The sequence below is a fragment of the Oncorhynchus masou genome, chromosome 1 (genome assembly GCF_036934945.1).
Source record: "Oncorhynchus masou masou isolate Uvic2021 chromosome 1, UVic_Omas_1.1, whole genome shotgun sequence".
Classification (NCBI taxonomy): domain Eukaryota; kingdom Metazoa; phylum Chordata; class Actinopteri; order Salmoniformes; family Salmonidae; genus Oncorhynchus; species Oncorhynchus masou.
In genome coordinates, this window is record NC_088212.1 from 29,640,129 (window position 1) to 29,661,002 (window position 20,874).

Consider the following 20,874-nt stretch of genomic DNA (forward strand, 5'->3'; position numbering starts at 1 on the left):
CCAATTTCAAGAGCATCAAAGATACTATTTATTCTTACAAAACATAATGCAGAAAAAATCTGCTCATCACAAATGTACAGAGAATAGAAGACCTACTTCCAAGCTCGTTTTATAAATTCTGAATGTTGTTCCCAGTACAGCCAGGTTATAGCACAAATGAACCTGACTGTGTGTCCACAATGATTTCCCAGGTAGATAGACAGAGGTGGGACCAGTAGGCCAAATGTACCCATCTATAGGATGATCTACAGGATGAGAAGGGGTCCACATGGTGTTTATTGTCCAGGGAGCTGGAAGGTTTAGCCTACATGACATAATTTTCAACAACATAAGCTGTTGATGGTACAATTGCATAGCTAACTATACAAAAGGCCAAGCAAGATACATGTAGTTTTATCCTTACATATTTTTCAAAAACATTGATGTGTTTTTATGAAGTGCGACACTGTCTTTCTGTGGGTGCTGCTGTGAAGAAACAGAATATACAGCAATAGCATCAGCAAACCTCTTCACACTAAAATAGTACTACAAGTCATGCAGCCCTGTGCATACACATGTCATCAGATGTCTTATGATAGAGTACTATATATTGTTCTATAAAAGAAACATTCACAAAAATGTTTTTATTTATATATCACATCTTTATATTCCCTTATTTCAAATTTGAAAAAGCAATAAAGCAAATACGCATTTCATAATTCCAACTAAACTGATGTGCTACCACGAGGCGAAAACAAACCCAACAGGCTCGGCCTGACATTCTAAAGCTGAATGCACTGAAACCTTTCAATAGTGATCCCAATAGCAGGGGGAAATGGCAGCAACGCAGGCATTTAAACCATCACTTCAAAAGGAATGATCAAAACTCTTGCTCAAGTTGAATTCCACAAACACACGCACGCAAGCACACACACAAATGCACACAACCACAAATATAGTACACATTTTGACACAGATGAAAGTTCTCCCTTTGCATATGTATGTCTTCTGTCTTTCAAATGCCTTGGAATTCAAATGAAGAGTTTATTTCCTTTCCTCCGAACGGGTCAGCAGGAGACTCAATGCTGTTTAAAGGATTAAAATGTTATGCTCTGTCATTGATCTGATTCATATACCAGTTCGGTTTTGTAATAAGTTGGTGTAAATGTGGCAGGAGTAGTAGCCTACTAAGTTGTCTGAATGAGATGTTATATTATTATAACTAGTTTTTTAACCATTATTTAACTAGGCAAGTCAGTTAAAGAACAAATTCTTATTTTTCAATGACGGCCTAGGAACAGTGGGTTAAGTGCCTTGTTCAGGGGCAGAACAATAGTTTTTTACCTTGTCTGCTCAGGGATTCGATCTAGCAACCTTTCGGTTACTAATCCAACACTCTAACCACTAGGCTACCTGCCGCCCGATACAGCTGTACATTAGCGATAACAATACATCTATAAGGGCTAAACCGGGAGGGCCTGGGAAAAGAAAAGTTCCATCCAAACCTCATAGTAACTGAATTAGAAAACTGGAGAGAATAGTTAACTGCTATAGAAAAGGCACAACCTCTGATGTGTTGGCACTCCCACTCCCCAGCCCATGGTCTATTGCTCTGAGCCTCAGTGGCGGGGTGAGACAGTGGCACAGGGGGCAGTGCCAAGGCCCTGGTAATTCTCGCGGGCATGCTTCTCACAGAACATCTCCTCTCCCACCCAGAAGTGACCTCGCATCTTCAGGTTGAGTCCACACTCTGGTGTAGAACAGGTGTAGCACTCTGGGTGGCGGAAGCGGTCGTCCATGATGCGCACCGCCTGTGTACTGCAGACAGATGGACACAGTCGTACTCAACACAAACATTGTTTCAGCAGCTTATTATTACTTATTATTTGTCATCAGTTACGCAATTACCCCTATGGACAGAGAGAACATGTCACCATTATCCCTATGGACAGAGAGAACATGTCACCATTACCCCTATGGGCAGAGAGAACATGTCACAATTACCCCTATGGGCAGAGAGAACATGTCACAATTACCCCTATGGGCAGAGAGAACATGTCACAATTACCCCTATGGGCAGAGAGAACATGTCACAATTACCCCTATGGGCAGAGAGAACATGTTACCATTACCCATGTGGACAGAGAGAACATGTCACAATTACCCCTGTGGACAGAGAAAACATGTCACAATTACCCCTGTGGACATGGAGACAGCATGTGACATGAGGTGACTCTTACACAATGCTGGTGCCACACTTCTCACAGGTGTGGTACTTGGGGACTCCGCCCCCGGGTGATGTGGGTTTGGTAGGGGTGGGTTTGGACAAGAGTCCTGGGAACCGCACAGTTGCCTCTGCATAGAACAAACCAGAGAGCAACAGGAGAGCAGAGTCAGACAGAGCCGACACAGTTTGTCTGAACACCACCAGTTTATGATCCGGGTCACACACACTTCATGACACCAGTGACATATGCTGGTTGTTATCACTTCATAAAACTCTTATTACCATCTCCGCTTGTAAAAGTAAAAACAACAACACTCACACTCTGCTGTCCATTGAAAACAATGCTCTAAGTCAGAGTTTGTATGCAAGAGTTTCCCTATCAGACTTTATTTCTGCTCTGGACCAGGGGATGGCCTGATGTTTCTATCCACATCAAATCACTGAGTAGCCAGAAAATAATACAAGGTTGATGAAACAATTGAGTAAAATTGTGTTGAATTTGACAACCGTTATCTACAAATAACCTCTATCGACCTCAGAGTTGACCCATCAAATAGGTTTCAAACGGGACAGTACATCCTACACACCTGTTTATTAGACCAGAGTGTCAGAGAGACAGAGAGACAGTGAAGACGAGTGTGTTTATGGGAGGATCTGCTCACCCTTCTCATCAGACTCCAGAACCTCCTGCAGCATGCGGAAGGTGTTGGACTGTCGAGGGGCCGTGCGAGACTCCTTGTTCTCCTGGATCATCTTGTAGACCTCTGAATCCCGGTCAAACCGCTGCATGGCAAAGTCCGAGCCAGAACTGCAGTGGGAGAGAGAGGGGATGTAGCTATTACCTATTACGTAACCACTCTGATAAATAGACTGATCAGTCAACCCATATCTATATACATTCCATGTACAATCTATGTTCTATGTACTGTACATGTGTACATTCCGTGTACGGTAGACGGTGTAATAATGTCCACATATGTTCAAGGCGATGTGTACATTGTGGAGAACTTGTGGGGTTAGTTTGAGAGAATCCAGAGGAAATTAAGATAGGGGCAGCAGTCAGCTTTGTGACTGACCTTCCAGCCCAAAGTCTACATTGCAGACCCCCAGGAAAGTCACCAGAGCCAGCCTCTGATCGCAGTCCAAACATTCACAACTGGACTGGATCACCTTGCTATCCACTTACAGCAGCAACTGCTCTAGTCTGAAAATGTCCTGCAGGCAAGGTGAAGAACACATATTGAAAACGCCTGTGTAGAGTAGACGGTGCCATGTTATCAACTAAGTAGCATACATTATTGGTGTAGTGTTTGGGTATTAAGGTGAAGACATTCTAGCTTATGGCTAGTAAAGTAGAACTGTGGCTAAAGCTTTCCAGATACCCACCACCACAGCAGCCATGATTGGCCAAATAAAGTGGGCAATCCTGCTGTTTGACTCCAGGCATTCCTGGATGGAAAATCACAGAGACGTGTCATTTCTATCATGTACCACTACCCCTCTCTCATGCCATCATTACATTTATGACCCACTGGAGCCAATGGACACCTTTTAGCTTTGAGGCAAGATAACTTGAGGCAACTCAAGCCAATGCATGTTTTGTGGCCATTTTGGACCAATGGGAGTGCTTGTGATGGGACATAGTCTTAAGAGTGAACCCCTCAGGGTAGTTTCTCTGCTGCCTAGCTAATGAGCAGATTAGCAGGCAGCACAGTAGCACTGCACTTACAGGTTTATGAGCACCACATTCTTAGCCACTGGGGTGGTGGAATGAAAAAGTGGTTCACTTTATTGTTCATTCAACAGCAACTGTGTGTGGTTGCCATTGTTATATTTTCCTAGCCTAGCAACAACTGAGAGAAAGAAAATGGACAGAAAGATGACAGTCAAATGTACACACGGACCTATGCACAGAATACTTTATTCAACATTCTCATCAGCTGGATCTCTCTCTGTGTTATCATATGCCAGGTTACAGCACATCTGTCAAAAACACTGACTATATAAATTCCCCCTGTGCTGATCTAATCTAAGACAATACCATGGAAAATAATAATCATTCACATGGCTAATCCTGTTGAAGGCACTATGGAAATGGAGAGATGTGTGTGCATGCATTCCTGTGGACTGGAGTTCGTGCCTGCCTTTCATCAGCTGAAACAGGAGATGGCAAAACGATGAGACAAACCTCAGTGCTTAAAATCTTTCCTTTGCATTATAGAACATGGTTTAAATTGAAAACAGACTCTCCAACACACCCTCCAAGTCTTCATCATGCTCCACTCCACCCTGCTAAATCCATTTCCCTTTTCCCCTCATTCACATTACATCTTCAAACCAATGGGCATACTGGGTCAAATGTACTAAGAGCACAAAAGCATGGGAGCAAAGCAAACATAACGGCAGAACAGTGAACTGCAGAAACTTACAGATGGAGGGAAATCTGTTACAAAAACAGCCATAACTTGCCTAAACTATATCATAATATACTGCATGTATGCATGCTCAAAAGAAGATTACAACTGGAATAGGCTACACATAACACACAGTATCTTCAAATAATAATTGTCAGTTGGCTTTCCAGTAAGTACTTTGTGGACTCCACAACAGTCAGAATGTTTTTAAGAAACCACTCGAGAAATGTGCACTTGGAAAAAAGCGTCCTTTTCATGTTTCCACAGAGAACACCTGATCTTCCTCGAGTGAAAATGCATGTCTTTAAACAAGCCTCAGTCAAAACAGATGCGATCACTGCTGCCAGCTCCAACAGCATTCTCCAGTGTGAGAACAATAGGGCTGTCGGTGTTGTCTTGGTTTTGTTTGCATTGCTTCATTCAAAAACACAGCCATACGAATTAAAGCCAGTTGCCCCTAAACTCATTACCAAATACAATAAAAGTCAGAAATAACTCACCTCAGAAATAAAGAGGGAACAAAGAGGAGAATTCCTTTACAACTAGATAATCTTTGCTTTCAGATGTAACAGTTGTTCTTGGCTGCACGTCTAATCTCAGCTGTGGTAACCCAGCAAACACACAAAAACACAAGCACACACCTATGTATATATACACACCAAACAGGAGCAGAAGAAGATTGAGTTTCGGACTGAAAAGTGTGCCTTTCGGCTGCCACTCATTGGCCTGGAGAGAAAAGAAGCATCTCATGGGGTGTCTCTTAGCCTGTGATTGGCTGAGTCAGAGGGGGGTTGATGTGAAGCCTGGGAACTACAGAGATGGGGGCCAATTAAGGGAAGAATCCCTCTCATTTTTGCCAGAGACATGGCCAGCAGAAAAGTGAGGCTCTTTAAGAACTGCACACAGACACACCCCAACCTTTCCAGAAGGGAGGAACACTGAGTACGGCTAAAAACAGACTACCTGAGAGGCTTTGTAAGGAACAGGTTTGAAAAATCTCTACTTTCTTCTTTTTGGCTGTTGAGTAAATAGCACTACAGTATGAGAGCACTGACTCTCAGAGTAAGGTACAATCAAAATGTCTAATCAATTAAGTCAATGTTTGATGAAGACAGCTGAATCCTTCAATGCACACTAAAATAGTCTGACTTGTAGCTCCAAGATCAACCACATCTGTTTTGGTTAACTAAGTGCTGCATTATGCATTTTTACACGTTACTGAATTGCTACAGGAGTTTGTTTTACCCTAAGCCTATTTGTAGTAAGTCATAACCACATATTCAAAATACACAATAACAACATCCGTTAGAGTGGGTAAATGTGTACTGTACATCGTGGTAGATCTGTAGAGGAGCCGTCCTTGGCCAGCTCTCCCGCTATCTCTCTCAGAATGACCTTCTTGATCCAAATCAGTCAGGTTTCAAGACTAGTCATTCAACTGAGACTGCTCTTCTCTGTATCACGGAGGCGCTCCGCACTGCTAAAGCTAACTCTCTCTCCTCTGCTCTCATCCTTCTAGACCTATCGGCTGCCTTCGATACTGTGAACCATCAGATCCTCCTCTCCACCCTCTCCGAGTTGGGCATCTCCGGCGCGGCCCACGCTTGGATTGCGTCCTACCTGACAGGTCGCTCCTACCAGGTGGCGTGGCGAGAATCTGTCTCCTCGCCACGCGCTCTCACCACTGGTGTCCCCCAGGGCTCTGTTCTAGGCCCTCTCCTATTCTCGCTATACACCAAGTAACTTGGCTCTGTCATAACCTCACATGGTCTCTCCTATCATTGCTATGCAGACGACACACAATTAATCTTCTCCTTTCCCCCTTCTGATGACCAGGTGGCGAATCGCATCTCTGCATGTCTGGCAGACATGTCAGTGTGGATGACGGATCACTACCTCAAGCTGAACCTCGGCAAGACGGAGCTGCTCTTCCTCCCGGGGAAGGACTGCCTGTTCCATGATCTCGCCATCACGGTTGACAACTCCCTTGTGTCCTCCTCCCAGAGCGCTAAGAACCTTGGCGTGATCCTGGACAACACCCTGTCGTTCTCAACTAACATCAAGGCGGTGGCCCGTTCCTGTAGGTTCATGCTCTACAACATCCGCAGAGTACGACCCTGCTTCACACAGGAAGCGGCGCAGGTCCTAATCCAGGCACTTGTCATCTCCCGTCTGGATTACTGCAACTCGCTGTTGGCTGGGCTCCCTGCCTGTGCCATTAAACCCCTACAACTCATCCAGAACGCCGCAGCCTGTCTGGTGTTCAACCTTCCCAAGTTCTCTCACGTCACCCCGCTCCTCCGCTCTCTCCACTGGCTTCCAGTTGAAGCTCGCATCCGCTACAAGACCATGGTGCTTGCCTACGGAGCTGTGAGGGGAACGGCACCGCAGTACCTCCAGGCTCTGATCAGGCCCTACACCCAAACAAGGGCACTGCGTTCATCCACCTCTGGCCTGCTCGCCTCCCTACCACTGAGGAAGTACAGTTCCCGCTCAGCCCAGTCAAAACTGTTCGCTGCTCTGGCCCCCAATGGTGGAACAAACTCCCTCACGACGCCAGGACAGCGGAGTCAATCACCACCTTCCGGAGACACCTGAAACCCCACCTCTTCAAGGAATACCTAGGATAGGATAAAGTAATCCTTCTCACCCCCCCCCTTAAATGATTTAGATGCACTATTGTAAAGTGGCTGTTCCACTGGATGTCAGAAGGTGAATTCACCAATTTGTAAGTCGCTCTGGATAAGAGCCTCTGCTAAATGACTTAAATGTAAATGTTAAATGAGCCGAGGATTGAGAATGTTCTTACCTGCGTCTGGGGGAGACAGACAGCTCGCGGTCAATAGGGCTGTGGGGCGAGTCATGTCCTGGAGGGGTGGGGGTTCGACTGGTCACAGAGTTATTCCTGAAGTCCGGAGAAGAGAACTCCTGTGGAGACAGAGAGATGTGCAGGTCAGACTGGTCTGATCTGCATGGATCATCTTCTGCTGCTCGGTCAAACCACCTGCAGATGCTGAAACCCAGACATGCACGTTATAGAGTGGAACGAGTTTATAGAGTTGAGAAACCTGATGAGACCATGAGAAAGAAAGCACCATGTGATGCAATATCTCAATAAAGAAGTCAGATAAAGAAATAGCTATATTCCTTTCACTTACTGGATTTTATTTAATGTTGTTTCAAAAACGTTGCTTCATCAAGGGTGGATTGGCATTGAAGAGAATGTTCTGAAAAATCACAACAACTAAAGAAAGAGATGAGCCTGGATGCGGAAAACGTTCTTTAAGAGAATAGACAGACAAAGAGCTGGACAGGTCCACATGAATAGGAACAGTCAAGGTCAGAAAGGGAGGGCTCTATGTGAACAGGTGACAGAAATTACCTCCCGGGGCCAATTCAGTTGGGTGCAATGATCATGTACCAGTGTAAAGGTTTGAAATGATTATGTTTTTGTCAAATACAATATATTTGTGGGCGTCTTGGGTTAATTTGCAGGGTACAAATTATTTATAATTATCTTCTGGCCCCCAGACCATCCGCTCAAGAAAAAAAAAAATTGGCCCGCGGCTGAATCTAGTTGATGACCCCTGCCCTAGTGGCACCGACTTTAAGGACTTTTGGAGATCAATCCACAAAGCAGATTTACCTAACTTGGTGGACATTTAAGAGATCTCCAGGGTTAGCCATCCCGGAGTCCGGGTCTGGTAACGTATACATCTGAAGGTTAACAAAGCTATGGTAAAGCTATGGCAGAGGTTACGTAAGAGGGCTTTAAAGATAAAGAGCACAATGCATCGATCTACAAAACTTCAAGGCTTACTTTCTGATAGAAAATACAATGATGAAATATATTGTGTGGATTGGAACCAATAGGATTGTCTGTCATGTAGAATCAAGTCAGCTCTATTCATTTCATTCTACAGTATCTGTTAAGTTTTACCTTACTGAACACACCCCAGATGTTCAGAATACACACACACACCCCTCTGTAAGCCTTCACTTCCTCAACCTTATTTGTGTACAGTAATGAACTAACAGTTCTAATTCTGGTAGCCATGGCGGAAGGTTGCTACAGTCACCATGACTGGTGTTAATAAAGGCTCTGATTTGTCATGGTTTTCCTCCTGCCCTTCCCATACTGCGGGTTTCAATGGAGTGATCATGAGATACTCCCAGCATTCCTGTCCTTTACCTAACTCATCCCTCCTTATCAAGCTCTCATTTATCTCCCAGCCCTAACTCCACGTGCAGGCTGCCTGCCTGCCCGCTTTTGTCAACCTTATTAGCTTTTGATTGCTATTTATATCTAAGCTGACTCAGCCCCCAGTCCTGATGACAGAGATGCTGTTCGCATGGTAACAGATGTTTGGCATTGGCTCTCTTGTTTGTTTGAATAGAAGGGGAGAGCCAACGTGTACTTCCATCGTGGACGCCAGATGTCCTACAATTATGCATGGCAGTTATAAACCATTATACCGCATTGGGAAAGAGCAAATGGCAAACTTTAGCAACTTATTCACCTCGGCATGATATGGTTTACTGACAATGCTTCCTACTTCCATGACCTAACTGCTCACTGCTAGAGTACCAGCTTGGCAGGAAGCTACTGCCAATGACGGTGGATTATGAATGTGGCTCATTATGGCCGTTTACCACTGAAAGAAAATGGTCAAGGTTCCCGTCTGTGTAAGCGGTCTATCCTTCCTTCGGGTGAACATACAGTTCTTTCATAATCTCTGGCAAGCTCACGAGAGAAAGGGAACACCCACTGACACAGACAGGATTTTTTTCAATGTGAAACTGCCCAATAACAGCTGCCCAAAAATGAGCCTGTGAGATGTCTCGCCTTCTCTTCGGTCTATAGCTACTGCTTTCATTAAGCCACAAGAGGGAGCTAGAGTGACATCATTGGTTACAGCCAAGCAGTAGATCCTTAGAGATCCTGAAAACATGGGACTGAATGGCTGTGTGTATGCATGAGTTTGAGCGTGCGTTTGGTATGCACACGTGTGCAAGTTTAATGGTATTATGCGTTTCCTATGTGGTGTCGGTTCGAAGAGAATTTCACCCCAGGGACATGGGGCACCCAGAACACAGTACACACACCTGGTCCACTTCTGAGCAACTCATAACTCACGCCAGACACTTTTACTGTCAGGAATCCCAGAAAACAGGTCGATTTTACTACAGTGCTATGCACTGCATCTAACTGTGACCACCTGAGATCCAATTCTAAAAGTCTCTCAGACACGCAACAAAATATTTATTTTCTATGGGGTATTCAGTTAAATCAAAAGTGAAATGAAGCTTGAAAAGTGAACACTACAAAAAAGATCAGTCACTTTATTTATGGCTCTACAGATGGTCATACCATCATCAAACTATATGCTGATAAGCAACTGCTTGCTAAGGTTAGAGTTAGGGTAAGGGTAAGGGTAAGGGTAAGGGTTAGGGTTATGGTTAGAATAAGGATCAGGGTTCACCAAAAGGCAGCCCACGAGGTGAATTTGTCCCATGGCTGATTTTATTTGGCCCCTCAATAAAATAAATAAACAGTGCATTCAGAAAGTATTCAGACCCCTTGATTTTTTCCCCATTTTGTTACGTTACAGCCTTATTATAAAATGTATTAAATTGTTTTTTACCCCTCAATTTAAACATAATACCCCATAATGACAGAGCAAAAAGTGAGTTGTTTTGCAAATATATTAAAAGTCAAAAACTGAAATATTACACTTACATAAGTATACAACCCTTCACTTAGTACTTTGTTGAAACGACTTCGGCAATGATTACAGCCTGGAGTCGTCTTGGGTATGACGCTACAAACTTGGCACACCCGTATTTGATAAGTTTCTCCCATTCTTCTCTGTATATCCTCTCAAGCTCTGTCAGGTTGGATAGGGAGCTTCGCTGCACAACTATTGTCAGGTCTCTCCAGAGATGGGGTTCAAATCCGGGCTCTGGCTGGTCCACTCAAGGACATTCAGAGACTTGTCCTGAAGCCACTCATACGTTGTCTTGGCTGTGTGCTTAGGGTCGTTGTCCTGTTGGAAGGTGAACCCTCAACCAATTCTGAGGTCCTGAGCGCTCTGGAGGAGATTTTCATAAAGGATTTATCTGTACTTTGCTCCGGTCATCTTTCCCTCGATCCTGACTAGTCTCCCAGTGCATGCCGCTGAAAATCATCCCACAGCATGATTTTATCAGACCAGAGAATCTTGTTTCTCATACTCCAAGCAGGCTGTCATGTGCCTTTTACTGAAGAGTGGCTTCCCGTTTTAAATTTGTATTGTTTTATTTAACCTTTATTTAACAGGGCAAGTCAGTTAAGAACAAATTCTTATTTTCAATGACGGCCTGGGAACAGTGGGTTAACTGCCTGTTCAGGGGCAGAACGACAAATTTGTACCTTGTCAGCTCGGGGGTTTGAACTCGCAACCTTCCGGTTACTAGTCCAACGCTCTAACCACTAGGCTACCCTGCCGCCCCGTCTAGCCACTCTACCATAAAGGCGCGATTGGTGGAGTGCTGCAGAGATGGTTGTCCTTCTGGAAGGTTCTCCCAACACCACAGAGGAACTCTGGAGCTCTGTCAGAATGACCATAGGGTTCTGGGTCACCTCCCTGACCAAAGCCCTTCTCCCCCGATTGCTCAGCTCTAGGAAGGATCTTGGTGGTTCCAAACATCTTCCATTTAAGAATGATGGAGGCCACTGTGTTGTTGGGGACCTTCAATGCTGCATAAATATGTTTTGGTACCTTTCCCCAGATTTGTGCCCTCGACACAATCCTGTTTCTGAGCTCTACAGAGAATTCCTTCGACCTCATGGTTTGGTTTTTGCTCTGACTTGCACGGTCATCTGTGGGAACTTATATGGACAGGTGTGTGCCTTTCAAAACCATGTTCAATCAATTGAATTTACCACAGGTGGACTCTAATCAAGTTGTAGAAACATCCAAAGGGTGATCAATGGAAACAGGATGCACCTGAACTCACAGCAAAAGGTCTGAATACTTTTTTCTAAAAACCTGTTTTCACTTTGTCCTTGGGGTATTGGGTGTAGATTAATGAGGAAAAAACAAAAAATGCTTAACATTTTAGAATAAGGCTAACATAACAAAATGTGGAAAAAGTCAAGGGGTCTGAATACTTTCTGAAAGCACTGTATAATGCGAAATAGGACAAATATAAGCGCCCACCTAATTATTATTATTTATGTGACTCCCTTTCCATCCTCGTCATCAGTTGGCATCAATGCCCCCACAAACCCATCCCAGGAAAAGCTGCGTCTCCACCCCACCCCTCTCCACTCCAGCAACAGAACAGGCCTGGGGCCTGAAACTGACTGAGGCATGGGCACTGGTGGAGCCAGGGACTCTCTGTCTCCATAACCACCAGCAGCCGCTTCCAATTCAGCAGCTCTTTGAACAATGGCTCTGCTCTCAATCGGTCCAGTTTTCCATTTCTTTTTCCAGTGCTTGTGCAGATCACTGCTCACTGCTCTATGCCAGGAAGCTCTTACCCGGAACGATCAGTGGCATTCCTCACTGTAATTCCTCTCAGGGTCATTATTTCCCCAGAAACAAGGGCCAGATATTGTTAGTTGTCACCTTCTCCATGTCATCTTTGAAAAAGTGCAGAAAACCTCTCCCTTCTCCTCCTGCTATTGGCTACAGTAGTCAAAATGTCAGTCTTTTCCTATTGAAATCCTTTCTAACAGCTACATGTCATCTTGGGCTAACCTGTAGTTGTACTTTTATAAACATCTTGCTAATGAAGGAGTAAGAGTCCAAATCAGGGAGCATTACATCAGAGAACATTGTTATTTCCTCTGAGATTCGATGAAGTCTCCTGTCAGTATCAGATACCAACTGAAGCCATGTTTTCAGAAACAAGTTTTAGCTAGTCAAGTGAGTGAGCACTTTAATTACAGCTGTGATCCATGAGGCATGAGAGGAAAGAAGGAGTAAAGAAAAAAGTTCAACAAAAGCAACAAACAGGCAAGGAAAAACAAAGGTTGGACGACGACAGGGACTAAGCAGCCGTGATTGAGTTTGACCATAGATGGGCTCGGCAGCTTGGTATGGAGAAGTAGTGGAGTTTGGGCATCAACAACACCGCTCCATTTTCCTCCATTCTCCTGACCTTTTATAGAAGCAGCTATGTCACCTCAGATTGCAGCGAATCCCCCTGCGGATGCCCCAGGGGATGCCACTCACTGGCAGAGGGGTACCGCCAGCCGAGGAACAATGGTCATTTGTCTTGGAGAAGGTGAATGGTTTTGGGAATGTCAAAAGCCAGGGGAACATAACATTTGGGGAGGAAGCCCTCCCTGATTAGACCTGCTCTGAACTGTGATCATAAGCTCTTAACTAGCTCTGGGTCATCAAAGAGCCTGCCTGCCTGTTGCACAAAGCGAGTTGTGTACAGGACAAATTACACTTCAAAGCCAAACTTTGAACTTGAAGTTAACTTTTGAATCTACATGCCACTCAGACGATGCCACTCTCGTCTTGCTGCTATTTTCAATTTTGACACTGAAATCTGCTGTCATATTTGATTAAAGAAATCAACTACAGCGAATACAGTTATGTGCTTATTCCAAATGGAAAAACTGAAGGAAGAAAGACAATCCAGGTCCAAGCCATATCTCAATCCCAGGACATGGAAGGAGGATGGATTTAGTGAGTGAATTAATTAATAAATGAAAGAGAGAAAGAGACAGAAAAGAGAGAGTGACAGAGAGAGGAAGAAAAAGCATGAGTGAGAGAGCACACTCTTCCTCTCTCTGGCATGTTTGTGTGAATCTGACACACAAACATGCCTCAGTCTGGGATTGGAGACACAAACATGCCTCGGTCTGGGATTGGAGACACAAACAAACAGGAAATGGAGAATTGGAAGCGGGGGCAGCTGTTTCAGATCAGGGCCCATGGGAGACACGGGACATTGGCATCTCTTTTACATTTTGGGAGAGGAGAAGCTCTCTGTCTGGCTCCAATCGGGGCCACTGAGCATCATCATCATTATTACCACCATGCAGTTTCAAATACAGGGCATGGGCCAGCAGACAGGGGTAGATGACACACAGAAGACGATACAACTATATTTTGGGGACTGCTGTATGAAAACACTTTACATGAACATAAATATGGGACAATTAGCCAGGGGGTGGCAGGAGTCCTCGGGTTTGAAGGGAGATATATGTGTACTGTATATATCCTGCAGTGTACTGTCTATGCATGGAGGTCTCCTGTAAACACCTGAGGCAGACTAACCTGCTCTTTATCCTCCGTCACCACTGCCTCAACTCTGTTATTACGGTTACAGTATTCAGAGGTGAACTACTGTACCAAAACACCATACTGAGCTAAATAAGATATATGATACTCCTAAGTATTTGAAAGAAATAGATGGCAATCCATCAATCAAAGATGGCGTAGCAGTCAGACTTCTTTGTCCTGTCGTGTCCCTTGTATATATCTTTTTACATCCTTTTCTTCGCATATCTTTTAAAATTTTTTTTTCCTAAACCTCAACTTCTAAATACTCTCCTGCAACCCGCCTCACCCAATGTGGTGTGGAGCTGTTTTTTTCTTCTAAAGTATTTCTACTTTTCTATTACTTCAGATCTGGAATCCCTCAACTGAAGCTAGCCAGCTAACTACCTACCAGTTATCAATTAGCAAACCATTGCTAGCGGTCATCAGCTAACCTTTAGCTCAGATAGCTAACCGCAATCCCGGGTGACTACTCCTGGCTAGCATTTCCATCCCAGAGCAAGCACCAATTAGCCTGAAGCTAGCCCGGCCAGGGCTCCTGTGATACCACCGAAGCCCACTCCTGGGCTACAATATCCAGACCCCTTCTACTGCCGGTACGGGGCAGAAACGGGGCGGAACCCCGCTGATCCTCTACGACTGGAATACCGACATAATCTGCCAGAGGATTCCAACAGGCCCCTCAGGCATGACGTCCGCTGAAGGCCCATTCTGCTTACCACGGCCTACTAGCTACCTAGAGCTACCTGGAACCCTACTAATTCCACGACTGGTCTATCGACGTCACTACACGAAGGGGCAAAAACAGACTTACCACCATCGCGACGTCCCCCAAAGGCTAACTTGCTAGCACCGGTCTGCTAACTGCTAGCTTGCTTGTCCTGGTCTGATAACTGCTAGCTTGCTTGCCCTGGTCTGCTAACTGCTAGCTTGCTTGCCCTGGTCTGCTAACTGCTAGCTTGCTTGCCCTGGTCTGCTAACTGCTAGCTTGCCTGCGCCGCTCTGCTAACTGCTAGCTTGCCTGCGCCGCACTGCTAGCTTGCCTGCGCCGCACTGCTAGCTTGCCTGCGCCGGTCTGCTCACTGCTAGCTTGCCTGCGCCGCTCTGCTAACTGCTAGCTTGCCTGCGCCGCTCTGCTAACTGCTAGCCCCGGTCTGCCAAATGTTTGCTTGCTAACCCGGTCTGCAAACTGCTAGCTTACCAGCCCCGGTCTGCTAACTGCTAGCTCGTTTAGCCCCGGCCTACGAACTGTTAGCTTGTTAGCATCGGCCTGCTAACTGTCTGAATCGCCGTGTCCCCAGTCAGCCCAACCACTTGGCTACTCATGCCCCTCTCTAATATCAATATGCTTCGTCCATTACGGTCCTGATTAGTGATTGCTGTCTTATTTCACTGTAGAGCCTCTAGCCCTGCTCAATATGCCTTAACCAACCATGTTGTTCCACCTCCAACATATGCGATGACATCACCTGGTTTAAACGTCTCTAGAGACTATATCTCTCTCATCATTACTCAATGCCTAGGTTTACCTCCAATGTACTCACATCCTACCTTACTTTTGTCTGTACATAATGCCTTGAATCTATGCTATCGTGCCCAGAAACCTGCTCCTTTTACTCTCTGTTCAAAACGTGCTAGACGGCCAGTTCGTATAGGCTTTAGCCGTACCCTTATCCTACTTCTCCGCTGGTGATGTGGAGGTTAATCCAGGTCCTGCAGTGCCAAGCTCCACTCCCATTCTGTAACCGTAAAAGCCTTGGTTTCATGCATGTTAACATTAGAAGCCTACTCCCTAAGTTTGTTTTACTCATTGATTTAGGACACTCTGCCAACCCGGATGTCCTAGCTGTGTCTGAATCATGGCTTAGGAAAACCACCAAAAACCCTGAAATCTCCATCACTATTTATAACATTTTCTGCCAAGATAGAACTGCCAAAGGGGGCTTTGTTGCAATCTAGCCTGCAGATTTCTGTATTACTATCCAAGTCTGTACCCAAACAATTCGAGCTTCTACTTCTAAAAATTCACCTTTCTAGAAACAACAACTGTTGCCGCTTGCTATAGACCTCCCTCTGCCACCAGCTGTGCCCTCGATACCATATGTGAATTTATTGTCCCTCATCTATCTTCTGAGCTCGTGCTACGAGGTGACCTAAACTGGGACATGTTTAACACCCCGGCCATCCTACAATCTAAGCTTGATGCCCTCAATCTCACACAATTTAAAAATGAACCTACCAGGTACAACCCCAAATCTGTAAACACGGGCACCCTCATATGTCATCCTAACTAACTCGCCCTCCAAATACACCTCTGCTGTTTTCAATCAAGATCTCAGCGATCACTGCCTCATTGCCTGCATCCGTAATGGGTCTGCGACCAAACGACCACCCCTCATCACAGTCAAACGCTCCCTAAAACACTTCTGTGAGCAGACCTTTCTAAATCAACCTGGCTGGGGTATTCTGGAATGACATTGACCTCATCCCGTCAGTAGATGATGTCTGGCTATTCTTTAAAAGTGCCTTCCTCACAGTCTTAAATAAGCATGTCCCACTCAAAAAAGTTAGAAGTAGGAATAGATATAGTCCTTGGTTCACTCCAGACCCGTCTGCCCTTGACCAGCACAAAAACATCCTGTGGCGTTCTGCATTAGCATCGAATAGCCCCTGTGATATGCAACTTTTCAGGGAAGTTAGGAACAAATATACACAGGCAGTTATCTTTTCTAAGGCTAGCTTTTTCAAACAGAAATTTGCACCCTGTAGTACTAACTCAAAAAAGTTCTGGGACACTAAAGTCCATGGAGAATAAGAGCACCCCCCCCCCATTACCACTGCCGCGGTAATGCCCCACTTCAAAGGGGGTGACACTCTAGACCCAAACTTCTACAGACCTATATCTATTCTACCCTGTCTTTCGAAAGCCAAGTTAACAAAACAGATTACCGACCATTTCGAATCTCACTGTACCTTCTCCGCTATGCAATCTGGTTTCAGAGCTGGTCGTGGGTGCACCTCAGCCACGCTCAAGGTCCTAAATGACATCTTAACCACCATCGATAAGAGACATTACTGTGCAGCAATATACATCGACCTGGCCAAGGCTTTCGACTCTGTCAATCACCACATTCTTATTGGCAGACTCGACAGCCTTGGTTTCTCAAATGATTGCGTCGCCTGGTTTACCAACTACTTCTCTGATAGAGTTCAGTGTGTCAAATCGGAGGGCCTGTTCTCTGGACCTCTGGCAGTCTCTATGGGTGTGTCACAGGGTTCAATTCTCGGGCCGACTCTCTTCTCTGTATACATCAATGATGTCGCTCTTGCTGCTGGTGATTCTCTGATCCACCTTTACGCAGACGACACCATTCTGTATACTTCTGGCCCCTCTTTGGACACTGTGTTAACTAACCTCCAGACGAGCTTCAATGCCATACAACTCTCCTTCCGTGGCCTCCAACTGCTCTTAAACGCAAGTAAAACTAAATGCATGCTATTCAATAGATCACTGCCCGTGCCTGCTCGCCCGTCCAGCATCACTACTCTGGACGGCTCGGACTTAGAATACGTGGACAACTACAAATACTTGGGTGTCTGGTTAGACTGTAATCTCTCCTTCCAGACTCACATTAAGCAACTCCAATCCAAAATGAAATCTAGAATTGGCTTCCTATATCACAACAAAGCATCCTTCACTCACGCTGCCAAACATACCCTCGTATAACTGACCATTCTACCGATCCTCGACTTCGGTGATGTCATCTATAAAATAGCCTCCAACACTCTACTCAACAAACTGAATTCAGTCTATCACAGTGCCATCCGTTTTGTCACCAAAGCCCCATACACTACCCACCATTGCGACCTGTACGCTCTCGTTGGTTGGCCCTCGCTTCATACTCGTCGCCAAACCCACTGGCTACAGGTTACCTACAAGTCTCTGCTAGGTAAACCCCCGCCTTATCTCAGCTCACTGGTAACCATAGCAGCACCGACTCATACCTACTGGAGTGCATGCTACATCTCACTGGTCACCCCCAAAGCCAATTCCTCCTTTGTTCATCTTTCCTTCCAGTTCTCTGCTGCCAATGACTGGAACAAACTGCAAAAATCTCTTAAGCTGGAGACTCATATCTCCCTCACTAGCTTGAAGCACCAGCTGTCAGCGCAGTTCACAGATCACTGCACATAGCCCATCTCTAAACAGCCCATCTATCTACCTACCTCATCCCCATACTGTATTTATCGTGCTCCTTTGCACCACAGTATCTCCATCTCTATCTACCATTCCAGTGTTTAATTGCTATATTGTAATTACTTCGCCACCATGGCCTATTTACTGTCTTAACCTACCTCATTTGCACTCACTGTATATAGACTTTAAAAACAAATTGTTCTACTGTATGTTTTGTTTATTCCATGTGTAACTCTGTGTTGTTGTATGTGTCGAATTGCTATGCTTCATCTTGGCCAGGTCGCAGTTGCAAATGAGAACTTGTTCTCAACTAGCCTACCTGGTTAAATAAAAGGTGAAATAAAATGTCAGTTTTTCTCAATATTTACATATAATAACATACATTAAGAGTCAGACATTCCCTAGTGATAATGGCAGGGGCTGACTGCTGAGTGCTGATTGAGTCTCAGTAGGAGATCGACTCTGGTTGACTCTGGCTGTGCTCGGACACTGTGGGGTGTCAATTCCAATATCACGGTCACCATGGTGGCTTCAAAGTCTCTCAGTGGTCAATACATAGCATCAGCAATTCAGGGTAAATATACATAATTGGTTCTGACAGGACCCTGCTTAGTCACAATGAGAACATGTCTAAGAGGCTGATGGACTCAAAAGCTTAACACCCACCTGAGTGATGCACTGCAATCTCTCTGGGCCAACAAACTTTCTAGCAGAGACTGTGTGAGCTGTAGGAGTGTATGTTTTTCCATTACCACCAGCAAAGTAGCATCATTAGACAGAGGAAGAAAGGGCATTTCAGATCATAGTCAGAGTCCTTATGGGGATGATTACTTTAAATAGGAACTTCGCCCCCAAATTTGTGGCTAGCTTCTCATACACACAGAACTTGAGCTCCCCTAAAACTCTTGTCTTTAGGCAAAGCCCATTCATGTTATGGTGAGATCATAGGTGGTCTCATATACTGTAACTGGTCTCATAAGGGGAGCAGTCCACCCAGCCATCAGCCGGGCTGCCACCAACAGGCCCAGATACAGTGAGAAAACCGATGCCAGGCAGGCCGAGAGAGAGTTTATTTATCCTTGGAGGGAGCTATGAGCAACACATTTTTCAACCCTATTAAATTCCCCACAAGGCTCCAACTGAAGCTGCATATCAAACTCATCTGGAGCTCATTATGGTTTTGTTAAATCGTTGGACATTTAATTTATGATCGGCAATCAATGATCGTCAGAATCCACCCTTTCATATACAGTGCATTTGTATTCAGACCCCTTATTTCCACATTTTGTTATGTTACAGCCTTATTCTAAAATTGATTAAATAAAAAAAACATCCTCAATCTACACACTACCTCATAAATGCAAAGTTAAAATTATTATTATTATATATAAGTATTAAGTATTCTTATTTATAGAAATATTCAGAACCTTTGCTGCGAGACTCAAACTTGAGCTCAGGTGCATCCTGTTTCCTTTGGTCATACTTGAGATGTTTCTACAATTTGATTGGAGTCCACCTGTGGAAGATTCAATTGGACATGATTTGGAAAGGCACACACCTATCTATAGAAGGTCCCACAGTTGACCGTGCATGTCAGAGCATAAACCAAGCCATGAAGTCAAGATGGAAGCCCCTCCTTAGTAAATGGCACATGGTCCTCTTGGAGTTTCCAAAACGCACCTAAAGGACTCTCAGACCATGAGAAACAAGATTCTCTGGTCTGATGAAACCAAGATTTGGCCTGAATGCCAAGCATCACATCTGGAGGAAACCTGGCTCCATCCCTATAGTGATGCATGGTAGTGGCAGGATGATGTTGTGGGGATGACTGGGAGACTAGTCAGGATTGAGGGAAAGATGAATGGAGCAAAGTACAGAGATCCTTGATGAAAACCTGCTCCAAGCGCTCAGGACCTCAGACTGGGGCAAAGGTTCACCTTCCAACAGGACAACAACCCTAAGCACACAGCCAAGACAACACAGGAGTGGCTTCGGACCCGTCTCTGAACGTCATTGAATGGCCCAGACAGAGCCCGGACTTGAACCTGATCGAACATCTCTGGAGAGACCTGAAAATAGCTGGGCAGTGACACTCCCCAACCAAAATGACAGAGATTGAGAGTATCTGCAGAGAAGAATGGGAGAAACTTCCCAAAAACAGGTGTGCCAAGCTTGTAGCGTCATACCCAAGAAGACATGAGGCTGTAATCGCTGCAAAAGGTGCTTCGACAAAGTCCTGAGTGAAGGGTCTGAATACTTATGTAAATGTTATATTTCAATTGTTTTGCTTTGTCATTATGGAGTATTGTGTGTAGATTGATGAGGGCAAAAAAACTAATTGTACACTGCATAACAATGAGAGGCAGCACTGAAGAAAAATAACAAGATGCACATACCAATTTAAGACTCGGAAAAACGGAATCGTGCTCATGTATTGGGAGATTCCACTGAATGTTTTAGTTGAAGAAATGTTCATATTGTTCTATATCCCATTACTTCTAAAATAATCTATTTTAATGAGTGGAGAATTTGGAGCGATCTTCATGAATCAATATGTCTGCTGTTTCCTCATTAATCCTATGGCTAGTATTCAACTGGACGGACATTTACCGTATGACTGACTACAGCAACGTTGTGCTTTACATTTGTACCTGGAGGGACACATTTACCAGACTAACAATTATGATTTATGACAAACAAATGGATCCATGACAACCCTTATCCCAAATTCAAGGTGATATCCTGCGTAAACTAGAGAATATATGCTGACGT

At 44.8% G+C, this 20,874-nt stretch overlaps 1 protein-coding gene across 2 annotated transcripts in view; it reads right to left on the minus strand.

The window, feature by feature from the left end:
- LOC135541601 (PDZ and LIM domain protein 2-like) overlaps positions 1 to 20,874 on the minus strand; it is a 63,588-nt gene continuing 42,714 nt past the window's right edge. For both annotated transcript variants that reach the window (XM_064967914.1, XM_064967921.1), the window contains 4 exons: positions 7,430 to 7,548; positions 2,869 to 3,014; positions 2,220 to 2,334; positions 1 to 1,797 (listed from right to left, as the gene is read on the minus strand). In XM_064967914.1, coding sequence (XP_064823986.1) covers positions 1,599 to 1,797; positions 2,220 to 2,334; positions 2,869 to 3,014; positions 7,430 to 7,548 — 579 coding nt within the window. In that variant the 3' untranslated portion in view covers positions 1 to 1,598. The remainder of the gene's footprint in view (positions 1,798 to 2,219; positions 2,335 to 2,868; positions 3,015 to 7,429; positions 7,549 to 20,874) is intronic.